This window comes from Hakea prostrata, chromosome 11 (genome assembly GCF_041222555.1).
Source record: "Hakea prostrata isolate BN-2017 chromosome 11, UWA_Hpros_2, whole genome shotgun sequence".
Classification (NCBI taxonomy): domain Eukaryota; kingdom Viridiplantae; phylum Streptophyta; class Magnoliopsida; order Proteales; family Proteaceae; genus Hakea; species Hakea prostrata.
The window spans coordinates 16,707,691-16,733,425 of NC_142610.1; the positions used below are offsets into that span (position 1 = coordinate 16,707,691).

General features: G+C 34.5%; 1 protein-coding gene and 2 non-coding genes across 3 annotated transcripts; all 3 read left to right on the forward strand.

Annotated features, from left to right (window-relative positions):
* Positions 1-453: 453 nt before the first annotated feature.
* Positions 454-3,711, forward strand: LOC149000432 (receptor-like protein 7). The gene is given in 2 exon segments (XM_089139163.1): positions 454-878; positions 942-3,711. Coding segments are annotated over 2 exon segments (3,195 nt in total).
* Positions 3,712-14,815: 11,104 nt separating this feature from the next.
* Positions 14,816-14,887, forward strand: TRNAH-GUG (transfer RNA histidin (anticodon GUG)). Its single transcript has one exon. It is a non-coding gene; the product is annotated as a tRNA-His (tRNA).
* A 6-nt stretch (positions 14,888-14,893) lies between these two features.
* TRNAY-GUA (transfer RNA tyrosine (anticodon GUA)) lies at positions 14,894-14,987 on the forward strand. The gene is made up of 2 exons: positions 14,894-14,930; positions 14,952-14,987. It is a non-coding gene; the product is annotated as a tRNA-Tyr (tRNA).
* Positions 14,988-25,735: the final 10,748 nt, after the last annotated feature.

Here is a 25,735-nt window from a genome sequence, read left to right on the forward strand (position 1 = left end):
TATGCCTCCTACAAGAACATTATTTGGTTCAACCCAATTGAACCGAAAGAAATTTTGAAAGAAATTTCAAAGCTCTAACTGACAGGGGTAGAGATACAGCTTCCAAACTATATGAAGACATTTACACAAAATTATCCAGTCACTCTTGTCGATAATGCGTTGTTGCCTTGTTTTCTTAAAGAATCTTCTGAGGCTTCATCCCTATAAAATCCGTCGGGCACTCACCATCATGCGACATCTTCAAGGAAATAGAGCAATCAATTGATTGCTGTGTTTGGAAAATACTCTTATCAACGCTCATACAAAACGTTTCTATTAGGATTCTTCTTAAAGATTGTCTCTCATGGTTTGTCTATAAATAAGTGGCATGAAGAACTCCTTCATGCATCAATCGTCCAACATTTACAAAACCCAAACCCTTTTTTACTTCCTTTGAAGAAATAGAAAGGAAGTATGTCTTGGCAATTCCTTCTTTTCTTACTAGTTCTGTTTCAGCCTTGTTTCCTTTCTTCTTCTCCTACTTCTTATTTATGTCTTCATGATGAGCACTCTGCTTTGCTGCAATTTAAGCAAAAGCACTATCATCTCTCTATAAACTATCCTACATCTCTCAACTCATGAAAACCAAATACTGATTGCTGCTTCTGGGAAGGCATCTCTTGCGATGGCACTACTGGTCATGTAGTTGGCCTTGCTCTCTTCAATTCGTCACTCCATGGTTCCATCCATTCCAATAGTACCCTCTTCAATTTCCTTCACCTCCAAATGCTCGACGTCTCATGGAACAGTTTTGATCACTTTGCACCATCAAGCTTTGTAAGACTCCCTGGATTATTGCATCTCAACCTCTCAGGTAACTTTTTTTCAGGACGTTTCTCGTCAAAAATGTCTCAACTTACACAATTAGTTTCTCTTGATCTTTCTTTCAATAACTTTCAGAGCCAAATCCCATCTGAAATCGCCAACCTTACCAATTTGGTTTCTCTTGATCTTTCTCATAATGAATTTCAGGGCCAAATCCCATCTGAAATCTCCAACCTTACCAAGTTGGTTTCACTTGACCTCTCTCAACATGGGGGTTTATTTCAACTTGAAATCCCTAATTTGAGAGCGTTTGTCCAAACCTTAACCATGTTAAGAGAACTCCGTCTTGATGGGGTGAATTTGTCGGCTCAAATAAATAGGGATTGGTGTCATCACTTATCATCTGCACTCCCTAACCTTCATGTGTTGTCATTGGCTGAATGTTCACTTACAGGTCCCTTGGATGCATCGATCTCGAGCTTTCGCTCTTTGACAGAGCTATACCTTGATTTCAACGAGAATCTCACTTCCACAATACCAAGTTCTTTGATGAATCTCACTTCTCTCATTGCCCTTAGCCTTTGGGATTGTGGATTCTACGGGGCTTTCCCAAGCAGTTTTTTTCTTCAACCTAAGTTGATCAGCATAGACTTATCTGATAATCCTCTCCTCTTGGTTCATTTGCCAGAATTTCCTCAAATGAACACTTCTCTTCAATATTTGTCCATTGCGCATACAAAATGCCAAGGGATGTTACCAAGTTCAATTGGGAACCTCTTGTTTTTGGAGGAATTATCTGCCTCTGATTGTAACTTATCTGGACCAGTCCCTCCTTCTATTGTTAATCTTAGCCATCTCACAATGCTGGAAATTTCAGACAACAGTCTGAGTGGTCAAATTCCTTATTACTTTTCCAAGGATATGTTTCCCAATCTTGTGTTTCTGCTGTTGGGAAAAAACTTACTTCAAGGGCCCATCCATTCTTCATTGTTTTTTCTCCCGTCCATGTGGGTGTTAGACTTGTCCAATAACCAATTCGATGGAATCATAAATGAGCCTCCTATTCACAACATCTCCTCTTCTTTCTCACTGGCTGAACTTATTATGAGTGGCAACCATTTAAAAGGAGAAGACCTGATGAGATCAATTTCCAAGATCAAAGGTACTATTGGTTTCCTTGACCTTTCACTCAATGACTTTAGCTACTTAGAAGAAGATAGAAAATTTTCCTATGATGGTCTCCCCAGCAATAATCATAGTGGTGACATCAATTTTGTTAATGCTCAAATTAACGAATTGAGCTTGGATTCTTGCAACATCAGTGAATTCCCAAGAAATTTCTTGAAGAATCAAAATGAATTAGTTGGTATAGACCTGTTTGACAATAGAATTATAAAATTCCCAGATTTCCTTAAGGATATCAAGGAATTGGAAGCTCTGGATATTGGTGGTAATAGACTAGGTGGTGAGATACCCAAATGGATATGGAAGAAGAATTTGACATATCTGAACCTTTCTAACAACGTGATCATAGGTCTGGAATTGCCATTATCTGATCGCTCCTTCAACAGATTAGAAGTACTTGATCTTCACTCAAACATGATGCAAGAATGTCAGTCATCTCCTCCATGCTCTTCCCAAACATTTGATGAGTATGACAATGAGGTTGTATCCCATATCTTAGGGAATCTCACTTTCGTTCTCTCTAAAACCACCATTCTCTTTTCAATTTCAGACAACAAATTAACTGGAAAAATCCCTTCCTTAGTTTGCAAAATAAGAAACTTTGATATCCTGGATTTGTCGAAGAACAAATTGAGCGGCAACATTCCAATATGCCTTGGCAAAAGCAATATCGGGGTGCTAAATTTGGAAAGGAACAATTTGCATGGATCCATTCCTCTAGCTCTGTTCAAAGATGGGTGCAATCTGCATACCCTTAAACTCAATGCAAACAAGCTTCATGGAAAAATTCCGAGATCACTCGGCAACTGTGAGTTACTCACAGTATTGGATATTTCAGAAAACCAGTTGAACAGTACCTTTCCTCATTGGTTGGAAAATCTTGTTGAGTTGCAGGTTCTTGTTTTGAGATCTAATAGATTTGTTGGTCCTATTGCTCAACCTGTCCAACCTCATTCTCGTCCCTTCCCAAGCCTACATGTCATTGATATCTCTTTGAATACTTTTAGTGGAGATTTACCATTGCAATACATTCTTCAATGGAAGGCTATGATGTTTGACGAGGATGCGTCCGATTTGTATTATAGGACCAATAGTTCCGCATACTATCAAGACACAATTGCAATTAATGAGAAGGGAATATACTTGGAAATGCAAAAAAATTTAACCACTTTCACCACCATTGATCTATCCAATAACTTCTTCGTAGGAAAAATCCCGGATGCATTGGCAAATTTAAAAGCATTGAAAGTGCTCAACTTGTCCAGAAATAGCCTAACAGGTCAAATTCCATTTTCAATGGGAAATTTAAGTGGACTTGAGTCACTAGATCTATCAAGAAATAAACTCTTTGGAGAAATCCCGAGGCAATTGGCAAGTTTGACGTTTCTTGAAGTCTTGAATCTATCCTTCAATGATTTAGAGGGAATGATTCCACAAGGGAACCAATTCAATACGTTTTCAATTGCGTCCTATGAGGGAAATGCAAGATTATGTGGTTTTCCTTTGAGAATGAAGTGCAGAGTTCTAACTCCCACATCAACATTCCAATATGGAGATAATGATGATAATGAAACATGCATGTTTGATTGGAGGTTTGCCTTGGCAGGATATTGCTCTGGTTTTATAATTGGATTGGTTGTTGGAAGAGAGTTATTCTGGAGAAAAAATAGATGTTCTCAGTTCATTGCTAGGATTATGGTGTCCAAGCTAAGAAAAAGGTGAAGGAAAATCAAATGCCACAAGAGATGGAAATGAATCAATATCCACAACTTGGATAAATTAGATTCATTACTGCACCACAAAAAAATTTCCCTTTTGTATTCCATTATGTTTTTATGTTTGTGTATACTCAATTTTGGTTGGAGTGAGACATTGTGCCCCCTTTAAATGTATCTTTAATTTTGTGGAAAAAATTCTCTCTCTTTATACTTACTCTATATTTACTCTTGTTCCCCTCTCATATGTTTCACCTCCCCTTCCCCAAGAAAAAAACTTTTTCTTTTTCTTTTCCCATATATTTCAAAATGAGAAAATTATTCTTTGTTTTTACCTTCTTAATTCTTTATGTCTATTTTTCTTTATTTACTTCTTTTCCTTTTCTCCGTCCTTCATTGGAGTCCATTATACATAATTAGATGTAACTGTTTTATTTTTATACTTTTTCTGTCTCCCTATTTTGTTGGAATTGTTTATTTTTACCTTGGTCAGCCATGATTAAGAGTGAATTAGATTGGGATGCCTCGATATTGAGTGAACACAGGTTTAAATCTTGAGGTTCTTGTGAGATTGGGTGTATTTGGTGCAACTATTGTTGCAGGATTTGATGTTTGAGGTTCATCTCAACCTGTGTATTATTGTATGACTATAATAAATTATTATTTTTTTGCCTTTATACAAATACCTTTTATTAAAAAAAATATTTTCCCTATCTATTTTCTTATAGGAATCAACTAAATGTGTTTACTTTTTTTTTTTTTCTTCTTCTTTGTTCTTCTAACACAATCCATTAAACATGATTAGATACACTTCCCTTTTCTATAAGAATCTATCAAAGGAGAAAGGAAAACATAAGAAATATTTTACAATAAAATTTATTAAGTTAAAATTACACTTAAATCACCTATAACGGATTCCTAAATAAAGAGTCTTTCAATCAACAATCTGAGTGGTTAAATTCCTGATTGCTTTTCCAAGGGTAGGTTTCCCAATCTTGAATTACAAGATTTGGGCAACAACTTACTCCAAGGGCCTATCCACTCTTCATTGTTTTTTTTTTCCATCAATGATTTTAGACTTGTCCAATAACCAATTTGACAGAGTCATAAATGAGCCTCCTTCTGTTCACAACAACTCCTCTCCTTTCTCACTATGTCTGAAGGGCAACCATTTGAAAGGAGAAGACCTGATGAGCTCAATTTCAAAGATCAAAGGTACAATTAATTACCTTGAACTTTCACTCAATGACTTTAGCTACTTAGGAGAAGATACAAATCTTTCCTATGATGGTTTCCCCAACAATAATCATAGTAGTGACATCAATTTTGTCAGTGCTCAGATTTCTTATTTGAAGTTGGATTCTTGCAACATCAGTGAATTTTTAAGAAATTTCTTGAAGAATCAGAAGGAATTAGATGCACTGGACCTTTCTGAAAATAGAATCATAAGATTCCCAGATTTCCTTAAGGATATCAAGGAATTGAATACTCTGTATATTGGTAGTAATAGACTTGGTGGTGAGATACCCAATTAGATATGGAAAAAGAAATTGAGACATCTGAACCTTTCTAACAACGTGATCACAGATCTGGAATTGCCAATACCCGATCACTCCTTCAACAGGTTGGAAGTACTTGATCTTCACTCAAACATGATGCAAGAATGTCAATCATCTCCTTCATGCTCTTCCCAAACATTTGATGAGTATGACAGTGAGGTGTATCCCATATCTTAGGGAATCTCACTTCCATTCTCTCTGAAACCACCTTTTTCTTTTCAATTTCAGACAACAAATTAACTGGAAAAATCCCTTCCTCAATTTGCAAAATAAGAAACTTTGATATCTTCGATTTGTCCCAGAACAAATTGAGCGATAGCATTCTAATTTGCCTCAACAAAAGCAATATAGGGGTGCTAAATTGAGAAAGGAACAATTTACATGGACCCATTCCTCCTGCTCTATTCAAAGATGGGTGCAATATGCATACCCTCAAACTCAATGCAAACAAGCTTCATGGAAAAATTCCGAGATCACTCAGCAACTGTGAGTTACTCACGATATTGGATATTTCAGAAAACCAGTTGAATGGTACCTTTTCTCATTGGTTGGGAAATCTTGTTGCATTACAAGTTCTTGTTATGAGGTCTAACATGTTTGCTGGTCCCATTGCTCAACCTGTCCAACCTCATTCTCGTCCCTTCCCAAGCCTACTGTCATTGATCTCTCTTTATAGTTTTAGTGGAGATTTACCATTGCAATACATTTGTCACTGGAAGGCTATGATGTCTGACAAGGATACATCCGACTTGCATTACTATGGTACAAATGGTTTTGGATACTATCAAGACATAATTGCAATCACTGAGAAGGGAGTATACTTGGAAGTGTAGAAAATTTTTACCACCTTCACCACCATTGATCTACCCAACAACTTCTTTGTAGGAAAAATCCCCGATGCATTGGGAATTTAAAAGCATTGAAAGTTCTCAACTTATCCGGAAATAGCCTAACAGGTCAAATTCCATTTTCGATGGGAAATCTAAGTGGACCTGAGTCACTAGATCTATCAAGAAATAAACTTTCTGGAGAAATCCCAATGCAATTGGCAAGTTTGACGTTTCTTGAAGTCTTGAATCTATCATTCAATGATTTAAAGGGAATGATTCCACAAGGGAACCAATTCAATACGTTTTCAATTGTGTCCTATGAGGGAAATGCAAGATTATGTGGTTTTCCTTTAACAAGGAAGTGCAAAGTTTAAACTCCCACATCAACATTTCAATACGGAGATGATGATGATAATGAAACATGTATCTTTGACTGGAGGTTTGCCTTGGCAGGATATTGCTCTAGTTTAATATTTGGATTGATTGCTGGAAGAGAGTTATTCTGGAGAAAAAATAGATGTTCATTGCTAGGTTTATAGTGTCCATGCTGAAAAAAAAGGTGAAGAATAATCGAATGCCACAATAGATGAAAATGAATCAATGTCCACAACTTGGATAAATTAGATTCATTACTACACCACAAAAAAAAAATCATTTTGTGTTCTGTTATGTTTTTATGTTTGTGTATATTCATATTTTGTATGAGTTAGACACTGTGCCTCCTTTAAATGTATCTTTAATTTTTTAGAAATATTCTCTCTCCCTTATACTTACTATATATTTATTCGTATTCCCCTCTCATATGTTTCACTTCTCATTCCCCAAGAAAAAATCTTTTACTTTTTTATTTTTCTTTTCCCATGATATTTCAAAATGAGCAAATTATTCTTTGTTTTTCGCTTCTTAATTCTTTATATCTATTTTCCTTTATTTACTTCTTTTCCTTTTCTCCATCCTTTATAGGAGTCCATTGTATGTAATTAGATGTAATTTTTTATTTCTATACTTTTTCCCTCTTCCTAATTTGTTGGAATTGCTTATTTCTACCTTGGTCAGCTATGATTAAGAGTAAATTAGATTGGGATGCCTCTAGACGTTCTCGATATCATTTTAAATAATGAGTGAGCACAGGTTTAAAGTATTGAGGTTCTTGTGAGATTGGGGTATTTGGAGCAACTATTGTTGCATGATTGAATGTTTGAGGTTCCTCTCAACCTGTGTATTATTGTATGACTATAATAAATATAAAAAAAAATTAAAAAAAAATCGCCCTTAATACAAATGACCTTCTAGCAAAAAACTATTTTCCCTATCTATCTTCTTATAGGAATCCACTAAATGTGTTTACTCTTTTTCTTCTTCGGTCTTCATCATAATCCATCAAACATGATTGGATACACATCCATTTTCTATAAGAATCTATCGAAGGAGAAAGGGAAAATAAGAAAGCTTTTAAATATAAAAATTATTAAAATAAAAGTACACCTAGTCACCTATTACAGATTCCTTAAATAAAAAAAGGGAGAAAAAGAAATTGCTTTAATCAATTAAAGGAAGAAAAAAATAAAGAAATTTGGCCATGTGGAAAAATCAAAGGAAAAGGAAATGTAATAATTCATATTTTTTGGAGAATCAAATGGGAAACTTTTGAGACGGAGTAAGAGTAAACGAGCCAGTACAGGGGAGAGATAGAAAATTTCCCTTACTATTTTCTATAGGGGGTAGTAGGAGCAGAGCAACAATTTGAAGTTATATTCAGTGTTTTTCATTCTTAGCCAAGGATCTATTTGATAAAAAGAATTTCATCAACCTGAAGGGCATGAGACTGGGGGGAACCATAGGTCCCACCTAACCACATAATGAAATGTAGCCATTATTTCATACAATCATTTGATAGGGCCCTTAGGATTAGATAGTCCACTTGCACTACATTAAACTCTCTAGGACTATAAGAAATGGATAAGGAAATTGGAACTTCAACCAACTTGCAAATATCATTTAGGATCACTTTTAGGCGACAGGGTATCGGGCTTCCACCATTAATAAAAACCTCCAAGCTATAGGACTCGACTTCAATCTTATCTTATGCAATCCAACCACTTCTAAGAGACCACTCCTAAATGGAAAAGCTTCACCTATGGAGATATCATTGAAGATCAAAGAGAGAATTTGACCTTCATATCCTCGAATTATAAAACCAATTATGGATCTACTAGTTAAGGGATTTCGAGAGCCACATATCATGTTGTTGACCTTTCTATCGTCTCTCTCTAACTCTAATTTATGGTTCCAAGTACCAATTCTATGCGAGTTTTCCTTATTGACTGACACACATGAAAGTCAGCCATAAATTATTTATAGACGGATTCATCTAAGTTGTCTATTGTTGTTATATATATGTACTTCTAGGTTATGTTGATTCAATTCAAGATGTGAAACTAACCATGCATCTGGTTTAGGGCCTTTCTGTTATTAATTTGCATTCTGTAAATTGTCCATTTAAAAGAAATGAATACAAGAATTCATTTTTATCAAGGATAAAAAAAAATGGAAAAAAAGTAAAAAAAAAATGAAAAAAAAGTTGTTAACTTTTTTTCCAAAATAAACTGTAGAATGATTTTGGTATATCAAAAAAAATATATATGATAAAAGATAATAATAAAAATTGACAACAAATTGTTAGGGTTTTAGAGTAAAAAAATAAGAGAAATAATAGAGTTTCCACAAAAAAAAATGTTTATACTATTCTATCCTCAATTTGCATTTGAATTTTAGGTGGCATACACAAAAATGAATAGAATAAAGGTTGGTTTTTTTTTTTTTTTTTTTTTTTTTTTTTAAATCTTCAATCCATAATAGAGAAAAAGCCTATTATGGATGGGGTGTCAAGTCTTGTTATGATCGCGCACTCAACGAAAGAGCTTACAAGCGGCATTGCCCTTCTTCACTCACGCGATATTGCTAGATCAGGCTTTCGCCCATTGTCCAAGATTCCCCACTGATGCCCCCCGTGGGAGTCGGACCGTGTCTCTGTCCTAGTGAGGCTGATCATCCGACAAGCGAAGCCTTCAATGTCAGAGACTTTGCTTCCCCCCTTTAGTTGTATTAGTCGTAGTAGTCAGCCAACTAATAGGAATGCCTCCTTGGTCAAAGAGCTGGCGCGGCGTATTGGTTATGGCTCTTTGAATCGCCTCAAAACATGCGTTGATTTTGACGTATGATTTATTATTAAACCAAACATGAAAGGTGAATGAGTTCTAACGTGCCCTATGGAGTTGCTATTGCGATGCTCGGTGGAAGGTATTCTGTCAAGGTGGTTGCTTCTTTTAAACAAAAATAGGATTTGAAATGAATACCAAAATAACCAAATAAATCAAAAGAAAGAAAAAATGAAAAGAAAAAAAAATTGAGGGATGAAAATTGATACAAAATGGTCATTAAATAAATGAAGAACATAGAAACACTCATAAATGCCCCTATACGGAGAAGTGATATAATCCAGATTGAAGGACCTAGAAGAGCTAGGGGTAGAACTAAGATAACCTTAGGAGAAGTGGTGAGAAAGGATATGTATAGCTTAGGCCTTCTATCTAGCACGACCTCGAACAGAACTGATTGGAGGGCAAGAATCCATGTAGCCGACCCCATTTAGTTGGGACAAGGCTTATTGTTGTTGTTGTACAGAAACACTCATAAATGAAACTAGTAACTTTGGCTCATCGATCCATCCCCTTAAGTCTAAGTCTCACAGTATTAGAATGAAAATAATAGCCAATTCTTGTATTGGCAGTCATAAATGAGCTTCCGTTTATTCACGACAACTCCTCTTTTTTCCCACCCATCGGGCACTAGAATTCCTGTTAAGTACCATTTCAAATGACAGGATCTTATGAGATTGTTTTCAAAGAACTAAACATTTAATTAAAATACTTGACCTTTAATTGGATAACTCAGGTTACTTGGAAGAAGATGGAAACCGTTTCCCAACAAAAATCATGGTGGTGACATCAACTTTGTCCATGCTCAAATTTCTAACTTGAATTTGAAATTCGTGCAACATTGGTACATTTCGCAGAAATTTTCTCAAGAATTAACAGGGATTAGCTGCCCTAGACCTTTTTGACAAATTGGTATAATATTTGTATAGTTACTTGGGGATCTCAAGGAATTGAGTTTAGTTAAGAAACCCAATTAATTGCGAATATGGATTTTCTACCACAAAAAATCTAGATATTGGTGGTAATAGAATTAGTGGTGAGATACTATTTGGCAGCACTTGATCTTTCTAACGTTTTCAAATTTATGGAACTCCCATTACCTCTGATTACTCCATAAGCATCATTTTAAGTACTTGATATTCACTCAAACATGATACATGAGTTTCATTGATCAATTCCATGCTCACTATTTTATTTTGAATCTATCAAAATAATGAGTATATTTATCACTACCAAAAGGACCTTCTTAGGCTTAGGGCGGGTTAGGATCAGCACATGTTTGGGATTAATGTTTGTCTTGGCCAATTCACCTCGTCCCTGATTTTTTCTGCATTAATTTTGGTATTGATCTTGATCTTGATCTTGATCTTGATTTTGGCCTTGAATTTAACCTTGATTTGACCTTAATTGGACCTTAAGTTTAAACCCTGAATTTAACCTTAATATCGATCTTCATAGTAACCTTGGTTCAGGCTCTAATCTTGATTCTGCATCATTCCAACCCATGAGTTGACTGTTCAGGCTCTAATCTTGATTCTGCATCATTCCCTTTTTTTTTTTTTTTTCTTGATTTTTTATATCAAATTTAATAGCAACTTTTATTGCTTCATTAATTCCATATATATGTTAGATGATTTAATTTAAGGACATGTTAGATTATGAATTTATTTACTTATTTATTTTTGTTATGCATTTAACTTGATATATTATTCCTTACCAGAATAAAAAGGGAAATTTGAGATATTATTGATATGAGATTTGACAAAGACAAATAGTATTATTAGCTCGGAGGTTCCATTGTTTCTTTACAAATTAACAACAGAAAGATTATGGAAGTTTGTGTTTCTGTTGTGCCTCTTGTTGATATATTATTATATTATATTTAAGACATGAACGACAATAATAGTTTGGAAGTTTTTTTTTTTTCTTTGTTATTCTTATATAAAATTTAAATAACAATTTGGATTTTGGAAGTTTATTGTTCGATTGGTCATCTCATTTATAATTAGTAGAGATATTTTTATATCAGATTTGCTATGCCGAATGCTAGACTTTTGAGGGACAAGGTCAATCAAGGCTGGATTGGCTTGGCTCATCAAGAATAAGAATTTTAGGCCCTAAGCCACGGTCATGACGGAAATAAACTTAGTACGAGCATTCTGGGCTGGGATTGAATTTTGAAAGATTCGACCCAGCCCAGCCCAGCCCAGCAGCCCGTCTTTGTAGCAGCCTCAAGTTCATTATGTTCATATATCAAATTATTAACAGATCAAATGCCTTCACCATCAATCGGAATACGAATTACTCTCCATTGATGGGCCCACTCAAAAGTAGAACAATTTATAAGTGAAAGCCCACAAGTTAAGCCAAGCCCAAGAATCGACATATGGATCACTGTCCATAACTACAACTAATAAAGTTAGTGGATATTGAAAGAATCCGGATCCTCACCCCGTCGGGGTAGCACAGAGTGCTCCCTGATGGGTTTTCTGACCACACAAAGCAGTGGGGCCCACGGATGAAATGTAAATTTTTTTTTTGTTTTTTCCAAAAAGTGTTTTTCACCGTGGGCCCCCGGACTCATATTGAAAGGCCTAGGTGGAGCTAATGGAAAATACATCAATTAAAACAAACAACACAAAATAAAGGCCCATAAAATTAATTAAAACAACTAAGAATATTTTTGAACAAATCTCAGAGATTCAAGCATAAAATAAATTGGGTCTTGTGTAAAGGTGGATATCACGCACCCTTTTATTCCAAGGTAGAAGATGATTTTCTTGATCCAGTAATATTATTGTCAATCCATGTCAAGTTTGGTTGCAATTACTGATCTCAGAATGAGATTAGAAAGTGTATCATACTATTATATTATTATGTGAAAGTATGAATTTCTTTTTCGTGGTAAATCTTTTTTATATTTTTTTCTAAAATTTACATTTTGTGTATTAATTTCTTTGTTATTTTATTTATTTTTCTTATAAATTGGTATCCTTTATATTTTTTCCTTTTATTTCAATATTTAAAATCAAATCGGTAAAGAAATTTTTCACAAAAACAAGGGTAAAAGATACTATTTGTTTTCTTTATTTTTTTTTTCAATCTCAAGCAAGCTTACGTATATGAACCACGAATTAAAGTCTCTAATTAAGGCTCTTTTTGGTATCAATTCACATTCTCTATTATGAGGTTTTTTCATTATTTTAAGTTGTTTGGCATTTATTATCGGTTTTATTTTTATTTAAAATAATAAAAAATCTTCCAAAATCAATAATGAACTTTTTGTCTATTATGAATTATGGTGAGAATTTCATTATCTTCATTTATGCGCATGTTTACTTAAGATTTCTTACCAAAAATAAGTTTGCTTAAAATTTTATGGTTAAGATGAGGGTAAAATAGTCAATACACATTTTTTTGTAAAAATCATCATTTTCCCCTCTTTTATACTTGCTCACTATTATTTACTAATAAGTTTTTATTTTGACACCAAACTTATTTTTCATTCTATAACTTATTTTTAACAAAATTCACCAAACCATTTTTCACTTTTTACCAATAATGAATTATTGTACTTATTTATTTTAAATAGATATAATAGAGAATAAAAATTGATTCCAAAAAGAGCTTAAGTAGGAAATAGATTTTTACTAGAAAGGAGAATACCTACTATTTTTCTTTTCAATCTAGAACAATTTTTCCTTAAACCGCAAATAAAAGCCTTTTTTTTCTATTTATTTTTTATTTTTTTCTTTGAATGTAAAAAATCGAAGTTAAAATTTAAAAACAAATTTTCCGTAGAAACCTCAAATCAGAAAATAGAATTTTTGGAGAAAGAAGAGTAATAGATAATATTTTTTTCTTCTTTCTTTTTTTTTTTTTTTTCAATCTCAAACAATCTTTCCTATGATAAAAACTCAAAGGTTGCAACTGATTTTAAAATTTGATTGTGTGATTTAGTCATGCATGAGAATCTTTAATAATGGGATTCTAATCAACTTGGTGGAAGCCATCGTTATCCTCTTTTCTTCTCCTACAATATTTTCTTCTTTCAGTAAGTATTATTGTCATATGTTGTCTCCTTTAGAATTCAAACTTACTAATTGACTGATAGTGGTTTCTCTGTCTTTGAATATTGACAGATTCTCCTACCTTTTGGGCTAGCATTCAAGGACAGTGTGTTGTACTAACTTGCGACATTGGTTCATCGCTAATACGAGCTTGGGAATTAATTGATCCAACCAAGAAGGGAACTTCATTTGAGTTTAATATTAGTTGCAATCTATTTGTTAATGATCAAATATCCAAATTGTACCGACCACGGTTCGGTTTGACCAATACTCAATTTGATGAGCCGGTCAAATAGAGTTGATGGACGGTTCGACTATAACAGACAATAATGGAGATCAGTCATCAAGAACGATCGGATTTCCAACCATAACAAACTACCGAATAGATAAGATTAAGAGGTTATCCAGATAAAAGAGTCCTGAATGAACTCATCAGCAAGAGTCTAAGCAGGACTCAATCTTCAGCAAGAGTTTGAGCAAGACTCGATCACTAAAGGGCATGTAAACATCTTGGAATTTATATAAATAGATCTAAGGACGAAAAAAAGATAAGCAAAATCATTTAATAATTGGATTGGTTGTAAGAAGAGAGTTATTCTGGAGAAAAAAATAGAAATTCTAAGGTCATTTATAAGTTTATGAAATCCAAGCTGAGAATAGGCCAGGTCAAGGAAAATCAAATGCCACAAATAGAAAGAAATGAATCAATGTCCACAACCTGGATAGATTAGATTCATTAATCATTACTGCACTACACAAAAAAAGTTCCCCTTTTGTAAAAGTTTTGCAGCTACTATAATCATAAAAGTCAATACAAAATCTCAAAGGGCATTTTGTAAATAAAATTTTATGCTCTTATTGGCAATTTTTTTTATTATGTCTTATTCGTTTATTTTTTTAAAGTAACATTTCCATTGCCTAAGAGTTAAACCCGGGTTTCCTGGGTGAAAAACTAGATATCCTAACTGCCACAACAGATTGGTAATAGTTTGTATTCATTATTATTATTATTATTCATGAGTGTATGATGTTTGGTAATGTCCTACTAAGAATTTCTTTGATTTCTTTCAAAAACTCATCATCATTATGCACATCAACAAGAATTTCTTTAGATTTTTTTTACAAAATGTGAAACTGGATGTATCAATTAAGAACAACAAAGATAAAGGCATTCCGATTGGGATGAATTAAAACAGAAAAAATTCATACACAGTGAAAACGTTATCAAAAATGCTTTGGCTGAGAACCCTTCTTGAGCCTGATATCTTTCAATTAAGCAAAATTATTTAGTTATCTATTACCCGCAAAATAAAATTTCTTCGGTGTTCATCAATACTTTCTTTCCACATTTTGGCCTTTGGGGGGCCTATCCCCGGGATGTTTAGTTATAGATTTACATGTGATTACTTATAAATTCCAGTCAAATAACATCTTGTGGCTGTAGTTTAGTGGTGAGAATTCCACGTTGTGGCCGTGGAGACCTGGGCTCGAATCCCAGCAGCCACAATGCTTCCGACCTTAGCTCAGTTGGTAGAGCGGAGGACTGTAGTTGGAGAATACCTAACAGGTGATCCTTAGGTCGCTGGTTCGAATCCGGCAGGTCGGAATTTTTTTCCCTCAAAGACCAATACATTCTTTTTTTTTTTTTTTTAGTGTGGTAGTTGTTATATAGAATTTAAATATAAGGCAAAGTTTCGCCCATGGCCCCAAATTGCAATGCAATTGAAAGATGAAAATCCTTAGCCAATCCGGAGAGCTTGATGTTGCAATCGAGCGAACCACAGATGAATGAAGTTGAGTCACACCTTGAGTGTTATCTTTAAGGTAATTGATGCACCCTACTACCAAGGGTTCTTCGCACCACCACCTCCAACTAGAAGATGAGGTAGTTCTTCTACTCCCTTCAAGGAGCCAAAAGCTAGAGCACAACACTTGGACAAACTCAAAGGAAGAAACTTTTAAAATAAGTAACAAATAATACAAGTGTGAGGAGTGTTTCTATTACACATCACATGCAAGGAAGGGATTCAGGTTATATAACCCAAACCACACCTTACACCCCTTAAGATTCTCAAGGCAATGAATTGGGTCATTAAATCACAATGACTCACCTCATCACAAGGGGGAGAATCAATGGGCTTGTCCATTCTCCACTAATGTAAAAATAAACCACCTTGACCTAACCTCCCCATTAAATGGAGAATTAACTCTCATATTCACCTCTTTTGTATGAGTTTGATTTAATCCATTCAATAACCTTAACTACACTCATGGTAATGACTATGAATGGTCATGAAGTTTAAATGAGAATTGAAGGTCAATAATTAGAATTTGAGTAAATTCCACCCTACAAGCAGTAAGCCCATCTAATCACCATGATTAAGACATTTAAAACCCATGATCAATGTCATGAAGAGCCTCATAACCAAGGTCATGAAGGGCCTCCTTTACCCATGGGAGCCTCATTACCACCCGTACCTCATGGGTCCCACACACTAACAAAATAATTAAATTAAAAAAAATGCAAAAACTAATTTTGAAACTTAATATAGATTTTAATAAAAAACCTAACAATCCCCCACAAGTTTCAAAATTGCAAAAAATGTCATGTATTGTGACTGTATTAGACAGTAAAGGACACATCACTGTAGGTGTGTTCGGGACTTGAACTTGCACTAAGTCTAATGAGTCACGCTACAAAGTACAGGAAGAGTCGAACACCTTGAACCTTTCCTCATAATTAGCGTAGTTAACCGTCCCATCATCCATATCCTAAAGGTCGACTTTTGGAGCTACCTTTTATATAACACATTGGACTTTTGAACCGGCCATGTCCCTTGTCTTGGATTCATGAATGTTTAGAGAACTCGCCTATAAGTTTTTATTGGCGGTGGCCAAACCCCCTACATCCACTTAGGTTAGTCTCTGATGTGCACTACAACTAACACGCCCCACATTTGCCCTATTAGATAACATGTCGATAATTAAAATTTTGGAAAAGAGACCACTCTTTGGGACTCTTAGCTTACACAAGTATAAAAGCCAACTAGAATGTACATGCAAGTATCAGCCCAAAAAAGATTTCTATCAACTCCGTGTAGGTGATGTGATACTTTTCACTTGCTTCTATGTCTAGACATATGAACCATGCACAGGGGCGGACCTATAGAGGGGCCGAGGGGGGCCATGCCCCCCCCCCCCCCTTGGATTTTTAGAAAGTAGTACTAATTCCTTTATTTTTTTATAGTTTTTATATAAATTTCCTTAATTTTTCTGATTTTTTCTCTTCCCACATGTGAAATATCACTATTTGCCCCCCCAGGATTTTTAGAAAATAGTACTAATTCCTTTATTTTTTAAAGTTTTTATATAAATTTCCTTAATTTTTCTGGTTTTTCTCTTCTCACATGTGAAATGTCACTCACATGTGAAATGTCACTATTTCCCTTGCCCCCCAAATATTTGTTAATGGGTATAAACATCATTCCTAATTAAAAACTAACTCCTCAATCCCTATATATATAAACATCATTCCTAATTAAAAACTAACTCCTCAATTCCTATTTATTCTCTTCTCTCTTCTCTCTTCTCTCTCATCTTTTCTTTCTATTTATTCTATTATCTTTCGATAAACGTGGGTTTCCCTATTTATTCTCTCATTTCTTCTCTCTCATCTTTTCTTCCTATTTATTCTCTTCTCTTTCTATAAACGTGGGTTAAGGAAAATTTTGAAAAAAAAAATTCTTATTAGATATTTAAAATTTCATTCCTAATTAAAAACTAATTCTTCAATCCCTATTTATTCTCTTCTATCTCCTCTCTCCTTCCTTTCTTCCTATTTATTCTCTTCCCTTTCTATAAGCGTGGATTAAGAAAATTTGGAAAAACATATACTAGACAATTAGGTACTCTTTCTTTCTCTCTCTCAATTTATTTATCGTTTCTCTTTTTCTCTTTTGTTTTTGTTATTCTTTTTATTTGATTTTATATTCTATGTTTCTTTATTTTTTCTGCAATTTTTGTTATGTGATTTGTGAATAAAATATCTATAGTTAGTAAGGTAACTACCATTGGTTTGTATCTCTTACCCTAAAAAAAGATTTGGTTTATATCCTTACCAAAGAAAATTTTGGCTTGCATCTAACTTCTCTAACTTTTTAGGGTTGAAGTCATGTGTGTATATATATATACTAGTAAAAAATTACACGTGCAAATGCACGTGACTATACATGAAAAAAAAAAAGATAATAATAAGGAAGAAAAGAAAGAGTCTACTCATGAAATATAAACATGGAAAACAAAATAAAAAAAACAAGGATTTTAATCAATGTTATACAACCTAACTTTGAATGGGTATTTATCTTAAACTTTACGGTCATTAGTTAATTGATTTCTATAACAATAGATGTTTTATTTGCTTAATCCAAATAAACTTAAAATTGTTGTTTCATTTATATCATCTAATGCTTAGGTATTCCTTTGAATTTGTCTTTGTTTTTTATATTATTATTATTATTATTATTTTTTGTGTTCTTTTTTGATAATATTCCTTTTAATGTATGACAATTTCAGCTTTGAAACTACAAATTTTTTTTTATAAAGAAGGTTTTACTTACAAAGCTATAACGAATAACAAATGAGAATTTAGCTATATCAAATTTCTTAAATTGTATGTTAGGTTCTCACTTCTTTGATTGAACTCCACCTCATCATAGAGAATTTAGAGTTCAAACCACCTTTTTATAGAGAATTTGATTTGGTGTAAAGAAGCTGCTTATTCTTTTAGTTGTTATTGTAGGTAATAAGCACCACCTTTATAAACTTGCCAATCCTTAAGTCACTTGTTCGTCAATGGGTATTGGCTTTCTCATATGCACAATCAAGTAATCATCTTTTGCACTTGACGTAATTTCAACACCATAATTGATGCCCAACTAATTACTTGATGCATTAAAATGAAAAGGCATGTTTAAATCATTAAACCAATATAAAACCAATAAAAACTTCATTTGAAACAAGATGCATGTACATTGCGTGTACAGTAATCTTCGTTTCTAGTTTAGCGATCTATTGTTTCGAATGATCAATTCATAATCCATCGGCAAATAGTAGAAAGACGGATCAACATTAAAAACAAAAATTTCAATTGGGTGCTTTGACACTATAGCAATTAATTTCTCTTGCCATTTAGTCCTTTTATTTTTGTTTTTAGTTAATTCAAACATATTTTTGGCATTGATTACATTATGTCTCATGATTGGATTTAATTACACATTAAATTAAAAATCGTATTTAATTTGCACTTTGGCTTGAGGGGATGCTCAACACTGATTTGGCGCGCATATCAATCTCTTTTCTTGAAAAAGCTGTTTTGCAGGCCATTTTTCCTCAGTATTTTTAAACATGTATATACACAAGTAAGAAAAAGATGAGAAACAAATTAATAAGAGGGACACAAATTAACTTCAAGAGTTGATTATATTATAAAAGATCAATACATCATAAGTAAGAATTCAAATTTAAATCTGCTTAAGCCTTGCCTTTCTCATGCATTTGCCTCTCATGTTATGAAGGATTAGCTTCAAAAGGAATTAGAAAATTTTCATTAGAAATACGAACATTTACTCGATGCTTGTGGTCATTAGAAGATCTAGACTTGGAACTAACTTAACTACCAACAATGACTTCTTGAATTAAAAGACTGACTGATAACAAAAGACTCCTAACCTAGCTAAACCACAAATTCAAAAAAAAAAAAAAAAAAAACTCTTAAAAGATAAGAACCCTTCTTGTAAAAGAGTCTTACCTTACCCACAACTTTGACCAAGTCAAACATAACTCAATAAACTAAAATGGACTGTAATTCTCAAAATACCAACCCAAATAAAAAAGTAAAAATAAAATTATTTCCATAGCCCTCGGATCGATTGAGGGGAATTCTAGCTAGATCCATATTGACCCCTAAAGGGACAAGGAAAATGATCTAATAACCCTATGATGGATTCAATTAGCATGATTAGGGGGTTCTTGGGGCCCACTTTAGGGCTTGGCTGGGGGCTCAATCAATGGTCACATCACCATGAAGAAAATCAAGTCTTCTCTATTTAGTTCTTGATCAACACATAAATACACCATCCAACAACAAATACCACAAGATCTCTACTGTCTCCTTCTTTGTGATCTATGTTTCTCTTACCTTCATTGTCCTACCATTACTCCCTCCAAAAACGAAGAGTAGGTTAAACTCATGCACTCTATAATAGACAGGTACCCATATGTCTCACCTCTCTTCTGCTTCATCTCCTATTCTTTTTGTTCTTCACTCTTGTGTTACTGTCTCAACTCTCTAAAAAACAGAAGAATGCATTGAAAAATCTTGCTTTTTATCCTAGTGAAGAGGACTGATAGAAGTCAATAAATAAATGGATTTAAAAAATAAACTGAAATAAAGAAAGTTGATAAGAATGACATGAATGAATGGATTAAAAAATCTAGCCTCATATACTTAAGTGCAAGATTTTCAAGATTGTGCTAACACAAATATTTAGGTGTAAATACAAATAGGAATGCCATATTATTCTCTTCAAATTCAAATATTAGATGATGTTCATACCTTCTGAGAGCAAAAAAGGAATAGTAGAATAGTTCTTCTAGTTGTGATTTGTGAAGTCGGAATAAGTACTCCTTCGCCAAAGATTTATGAAGTCAAGAAGAAACCTAAATTCAAGATCTGTCACCAAAAATAAAAAAATAAAAAATTACCACACCAAAAGAACTCAGTAATATATGTGTTAAACACAATAAAATCACAATTCAATTAATAAAGTCATTCTCAAATCAATAAAATCACAAAAATGTAGAAATTAAGGATGGGAAAGCTAGGAACAGAATATAACACCATCAAATGTATGCAACCTACTTTGCCTTCACGTAATGAAATTCAGGAACATTATCATCATACAGCCAACCAGCTAACTATAGGAAGATTATGCAAAAATAACAACAATATTATCAGAGATTGTGGAAGAAAAAAAAAAGGATTTAGCTTCATGCAGACCATCATAGAGGCCATGCCAGAATAAGAGAGTAGACGGCCTACATATACAATAGCCATATGGAGACCGTTTCCATAAAGAAAAAGAGAGAGCCTTAATTGAAGTTGTTGTACATTGTAAGGGTATACTTGTTTTTTACTCTTTAATAGGACAGGGGAGTCTTATGTATATATTTGAGGGGCATTTCTGTCTATTAGTCCTTTGTATATATGCTTTAGCATATGTTGTTTAGAGCATCGATTCTTTTTCCTCTCATCTTCTTCTCTCTCCTCTGGTTCTCGTTTGCTTTCTAGTCTACGAGAGAAGCCGAAAGGCTTGCTGTTTGTGCTTGAAGCTACTGGTTCAAGAGCCATTGAAGTGTGATTGTTGAAGCTTGCTTGCTTCTGAAGGCTTGAGAGAATCCCTACATATGGTGTATTCGGTTGCCTTAAAGAGATGATAGAAATGCTTTCATTGTTGTTTAGATTATCCTCTTCTTGTCTCATGCTTGGGCTCTTGTTGGGTAGATTTCATAGTGTTGTAATCTCCTTCTCTTGACTATTGGATGATTGCATGTCATGATGAGTTCACAACTCATCCTTGGAGGTAGGTCTTAAGGACCGAACCAAGTAAAATTATTGGTGTCTTGTTCTTTCTTTATTTCTTGTTTCAATTCCGCTGTGTACAAGTTATATTTCTTATCAATTTTGGCATCAGAGCTTTGATTCGGTTGTTGGCTAGACTTGTTAATTCTTGATTAACCTATAATACTCTGTTAGTATGTGATTCTGTTCGCTTCAAATTACTATATGTTGTTTTGTTGATTCATTCTTAAACATCTTTAGCTTTGGTTACAATTTATGGTAAATCTTGATTTTTGACCGAAACCCTAACTTAGGTTTTACTCAAATTGATTGAGGACTTTTGTTTATATGTCTAATTGGTATAGTTTGCATAAAAATCCCTTTGTTTATTGATTGAATTTGAGATCAAATTTGGCTGTCTGACTTGTAGACTAGTTTGGCCCTTAGGGTTTCTTCAAATTGGTTTGGGGCTTTTATGCTAAACAGATTGGATGTATGAAATAGATGTTTGATTCATGTTTATAATCTGAAATTAATCATATTTTAGTTTTCTAATTATAAGTTGCTTATAGTTTGAAATTTGATTTTTTATTTATTGATTACTGTTAACAGCTCTTAGTTATTATTATTGGAGATTTATAATCTGTGATACATTAGTAATCTGTTACTTGTTCTCTTGATCCTATTCTGATATTATCATACTATTTATTTCAGAAATTGTTTGTTTAAATTCTGAAATTGGTTAAGTAGATAATATTTTGTGCTACTGATTTAATTAGTTAGATATAATCTAACTGAGTATACTTTATTCTTTTGTCATGGCCCCAACCCGGTATGAGTTGGAGAAATTTGATGGTAAGGAAGACTTTATGGTATGGAAGAACAGAATGCATGCAATTCTAGTTCAAAATAGATGCCATAAGGCTTCAAAGACTGATAGAGAGGTCTCTTTGTCTATGACTGAAGAAGAAAGGGAAGATATGTAAGATCTATGCTATAGCACTATAATTTTGCACTTGAGTAACACTGTTATGAGAAGGATAAGAGATTGTAAGATTGCAGCCCAGGTTTGGCTTAAACTTGAACAACTTTATATGGCTGCATCTGTTCCTAATGTTACTTTATTGAAAGAACAACTGTCTCATCCCGCCCTAATCCACCCAGGGGTTACCCTATCTGGATTACTCGGGGAAGTGATCCACAGTCCCGCCGATCAAGTTTATGAATGATCATAGCCACTTAGCACAATAATATAATCAAAAGCAAGAACAAATATTTGTATTCAATTACATTAATAATAAAAGTCAATAAAGGACCTCAGAAGGATCACAAAAGAACATCAGAGTGCGGAAAAGATACCAATAAAATAAATAATCAAAATGTGGAATGAGGCGGAAACCCATTCTACAATAACAACGGAAGGTAGATCGAGATAAAGTATAGGTTACAACCAGTTCTCAAAAGAAGGGGAAGAAAAGATACGCAACTAAGTTACAGTTTCTTCTAACTTATACAATGTTTCCTCAATAACAAAATCATAAGAAACTAGACCAGGCCGAATCTGCTCCTGACAAATATCAGTCTCGTACTGATAGTCTTCACCAATGTAATCACCAAATCAGTAGTGTAAGAGTTATCAATTTGGTCTTCATAGTGTTGACCATCATAGTCAACAGTAGTAATACCTGCAAAAAGTCTAACAGAAGATATTGCAAAAAAGGAGTGAGTTCAAAAGAACTCAGCAAGGCAGGTCATTCCATAACAACATAAATTACATGATACAGAACATAGCACGATGCAATATGATATGAGACAGATGATGCATGTATGAATCTAACTCTATGTATGCTGGTCTCTATTGATAGACATGCTTTAAGTCATAGCACCATACTGCTTTGGGTCGTCAGTCACTCCCCCTCAATCATACATGATATCTTGGGTCTGCCAGGGTAATTGGGTAAAGTCCTCATCAAAACCATGGTTGGGGATTTAGTCACCACTCTCTCACATCACCATTGGTATAAGTATTGGCGCATGTCACAGTGAAGCCTAACCCAATGCAAGTCATCTACTCAGTCGTATCACGTCAGATCCGGATACTTTCCCTATGGCACCGACCAACTCGGTTCCGTATCCTTCACATTAGAGTCAGCGTATCCTATGGCACCGACCAACTCGGACTACGAACTCATCAACCCTATTGGTCATCTACAAATGGTAAACAGGAAGCTCTTACGTCCTCTCATGGGTTGGTTACCGGTCTTGAGCGCCCGTGAGCCCAGGTCTATCCATTTGCAACCCTACCAATAAATAGCCCCTTTCGGGTATCGGCAGTATGGTTTAAGTCCTCTCACGGAGTGGTTACCGGTCATGAGCGCCCATCAACCATACTCTACCACGGGTTGTTCGGTCTCAATACCCTTCCGATTCGGGTTTGATACAACAAGGATAGTCTTAGCCATACATCTAGACAATCCTATGTATGTCATCCAATGATCAGGGAAAGCGTCGATGGCCATCTTCGGAGAACATCCCATACTATTCCCTCCGATGTCCAAGGACAGAAATATCAATAGGACATTCCCCAATCCCAAATCATACCTATTCAATCACATTCTCAATTCCATCACATCACATCACATATAAATGATATTTCATCATATGAACGAGATGTAATATAGCATGATCAATCACATATGTAATTAACAAGAATACATAATCATGATAATCAAAGTGATGTATAACATGGTACTACTGCCTTGAAGTATATACAATAACCATATGATGTTAGAAATACAACAATTAATGTGAATCTACCAAGTTTCCAACATAGAGGCATAATTCACATAATTCATGTAATTATGGTAATAACTGTCCTTACCTCAAATTGTGAAGAAGATGATCCGAAGTCACAAGAGAATGGTCCAATTATAGTCTTAAAGCCCTAAACAAACATACATGAAGGATTATAAAAGAAATCAAAACAATCGGAGATCGAACGGATCAAAACTGGGCCAAAGTTGCTGACAGCAACTTGTTGGTTGATACATTGGGTTGATGGTATCGATCAACAGTATCAACCCAAAGAGTCTCGGACAACAAGTTGGATTTTTGGGTTTTGGCTCAAAATTGGTCTTTCGGGTTTCGAATCGATACAAAACTTGGGGAACAGTTCAAACACAATATAGAGACACTAATTATCAAGGAATTAACATGATCCAATGGTCAGTTTAGAAAACCCCAAATTGACATATCAAGTTCAAGAGTTGGAATTCATGGTCTTCAATGGAATCAATTGCAAATGCAAGAGAGCTTAGGAATTTAATCAATAGAATGATGAGCAGCAGAATATAGACAATTACTAACATATAATCAAACCTCATTGCTAAAGAAAATCAGATTAAGAAAATGAACTCATGTTGCCATGAAGAGGAATCAAAGTAAGAGAGCAAGAACATCAAGTTTCATAATGAAATCAATGCAATTGCAAGGGAGATCAGGGATTCAATCAAGAGAATGGTAAGCAATATATTATGAATGATTATTAATATATAATTAGACTTAGCATACTATAGGAATCAATTTAGGAGATGAAATCGTGTTGCTATGGAGGAATTTCATAAGAAAGACAAGGTTAAGAATCGATATGAGATACATAGCATTGATAGAATGAATGGGGATTTATAGGAATCACAAGAGACATTAGAAGAGGTGGTTGCAAGGTTGCAACACCTCCTTCATAGCCCCAACAGCAAGAATAAGGTGAGGTAGAAGTAGATTAGAGAGAGAGTAAGAGATTACATACCTTGTAGAAGAGATTAGAGAAGAAAGACAAAGGATTCTTAAAGAAGATCAACACCCAAGCCAAGGAGGAGGCTTAGAGGAGCTTTCCCACGTTCTCAGATGTTGAAATGAGTGAAATAATGTTTTAGGTTCGAGGTTTCACTTAAAAGGAGGAAGGAATATCCAAATAGCACATTTTTATTCGAATCTGGGCTTGTTGGGTCGATGCTCTTGGTTGATGGTATCGACCCAAGATAGTTTCAACAGAATTTTTAGGAATAGTTCAGCAACTTCGGATGTGGATTCGGAGGGCTATACAAGGTCAAATTGAGTGAGATTTTCTCCTACAAGTCAATCAAGAAGTCTAGTTTCCAGAAATACCTTCAGATCAAGCATGGGAGTTCATTAGGTCCACCAACTAATCTCACCTTCTTCGATGCGCAAGCAGGATTTTCCAGACATAGTTCAGCAACTTCGGGCAAGGATTTGGAGGGCTATATGGGGTCAAATTGAGTGAGGTTTTCTCCTACAAGTCCATAAAGAAGTCTAGTTTCAGGAAATACTTTTAGATTGAGCACATGAGTTCATTAGGTATTTCAACTAATTCACCCCTCTTCAGTGCGCAGATTCAAAACTAACACTGACAATGCTCTCAAGTGAGGGGCATCATCGTCAATGTCCATGGGCTTGGGCTACGACACCAAATCATCAACCAAAAGGGTCCACAAGTCTCTTTTCCCCCCACTTCGGGTCTTCGGACCTACAAACATAACAGATTCCAGGCCGGGTCTAGGTTAGGATAAGGCCGGATATTATATATCTACCCTCAGGGAAAGGTCTGGCATGACTTCCTAAGGCTTTCAAAGATAATAACACTAAAATCAAGGTCCAACTTTAAGGTCTAACATCAAACGAGTCTTTCTTTATCCCAAAACAAATAGGGTGTCTTGGTT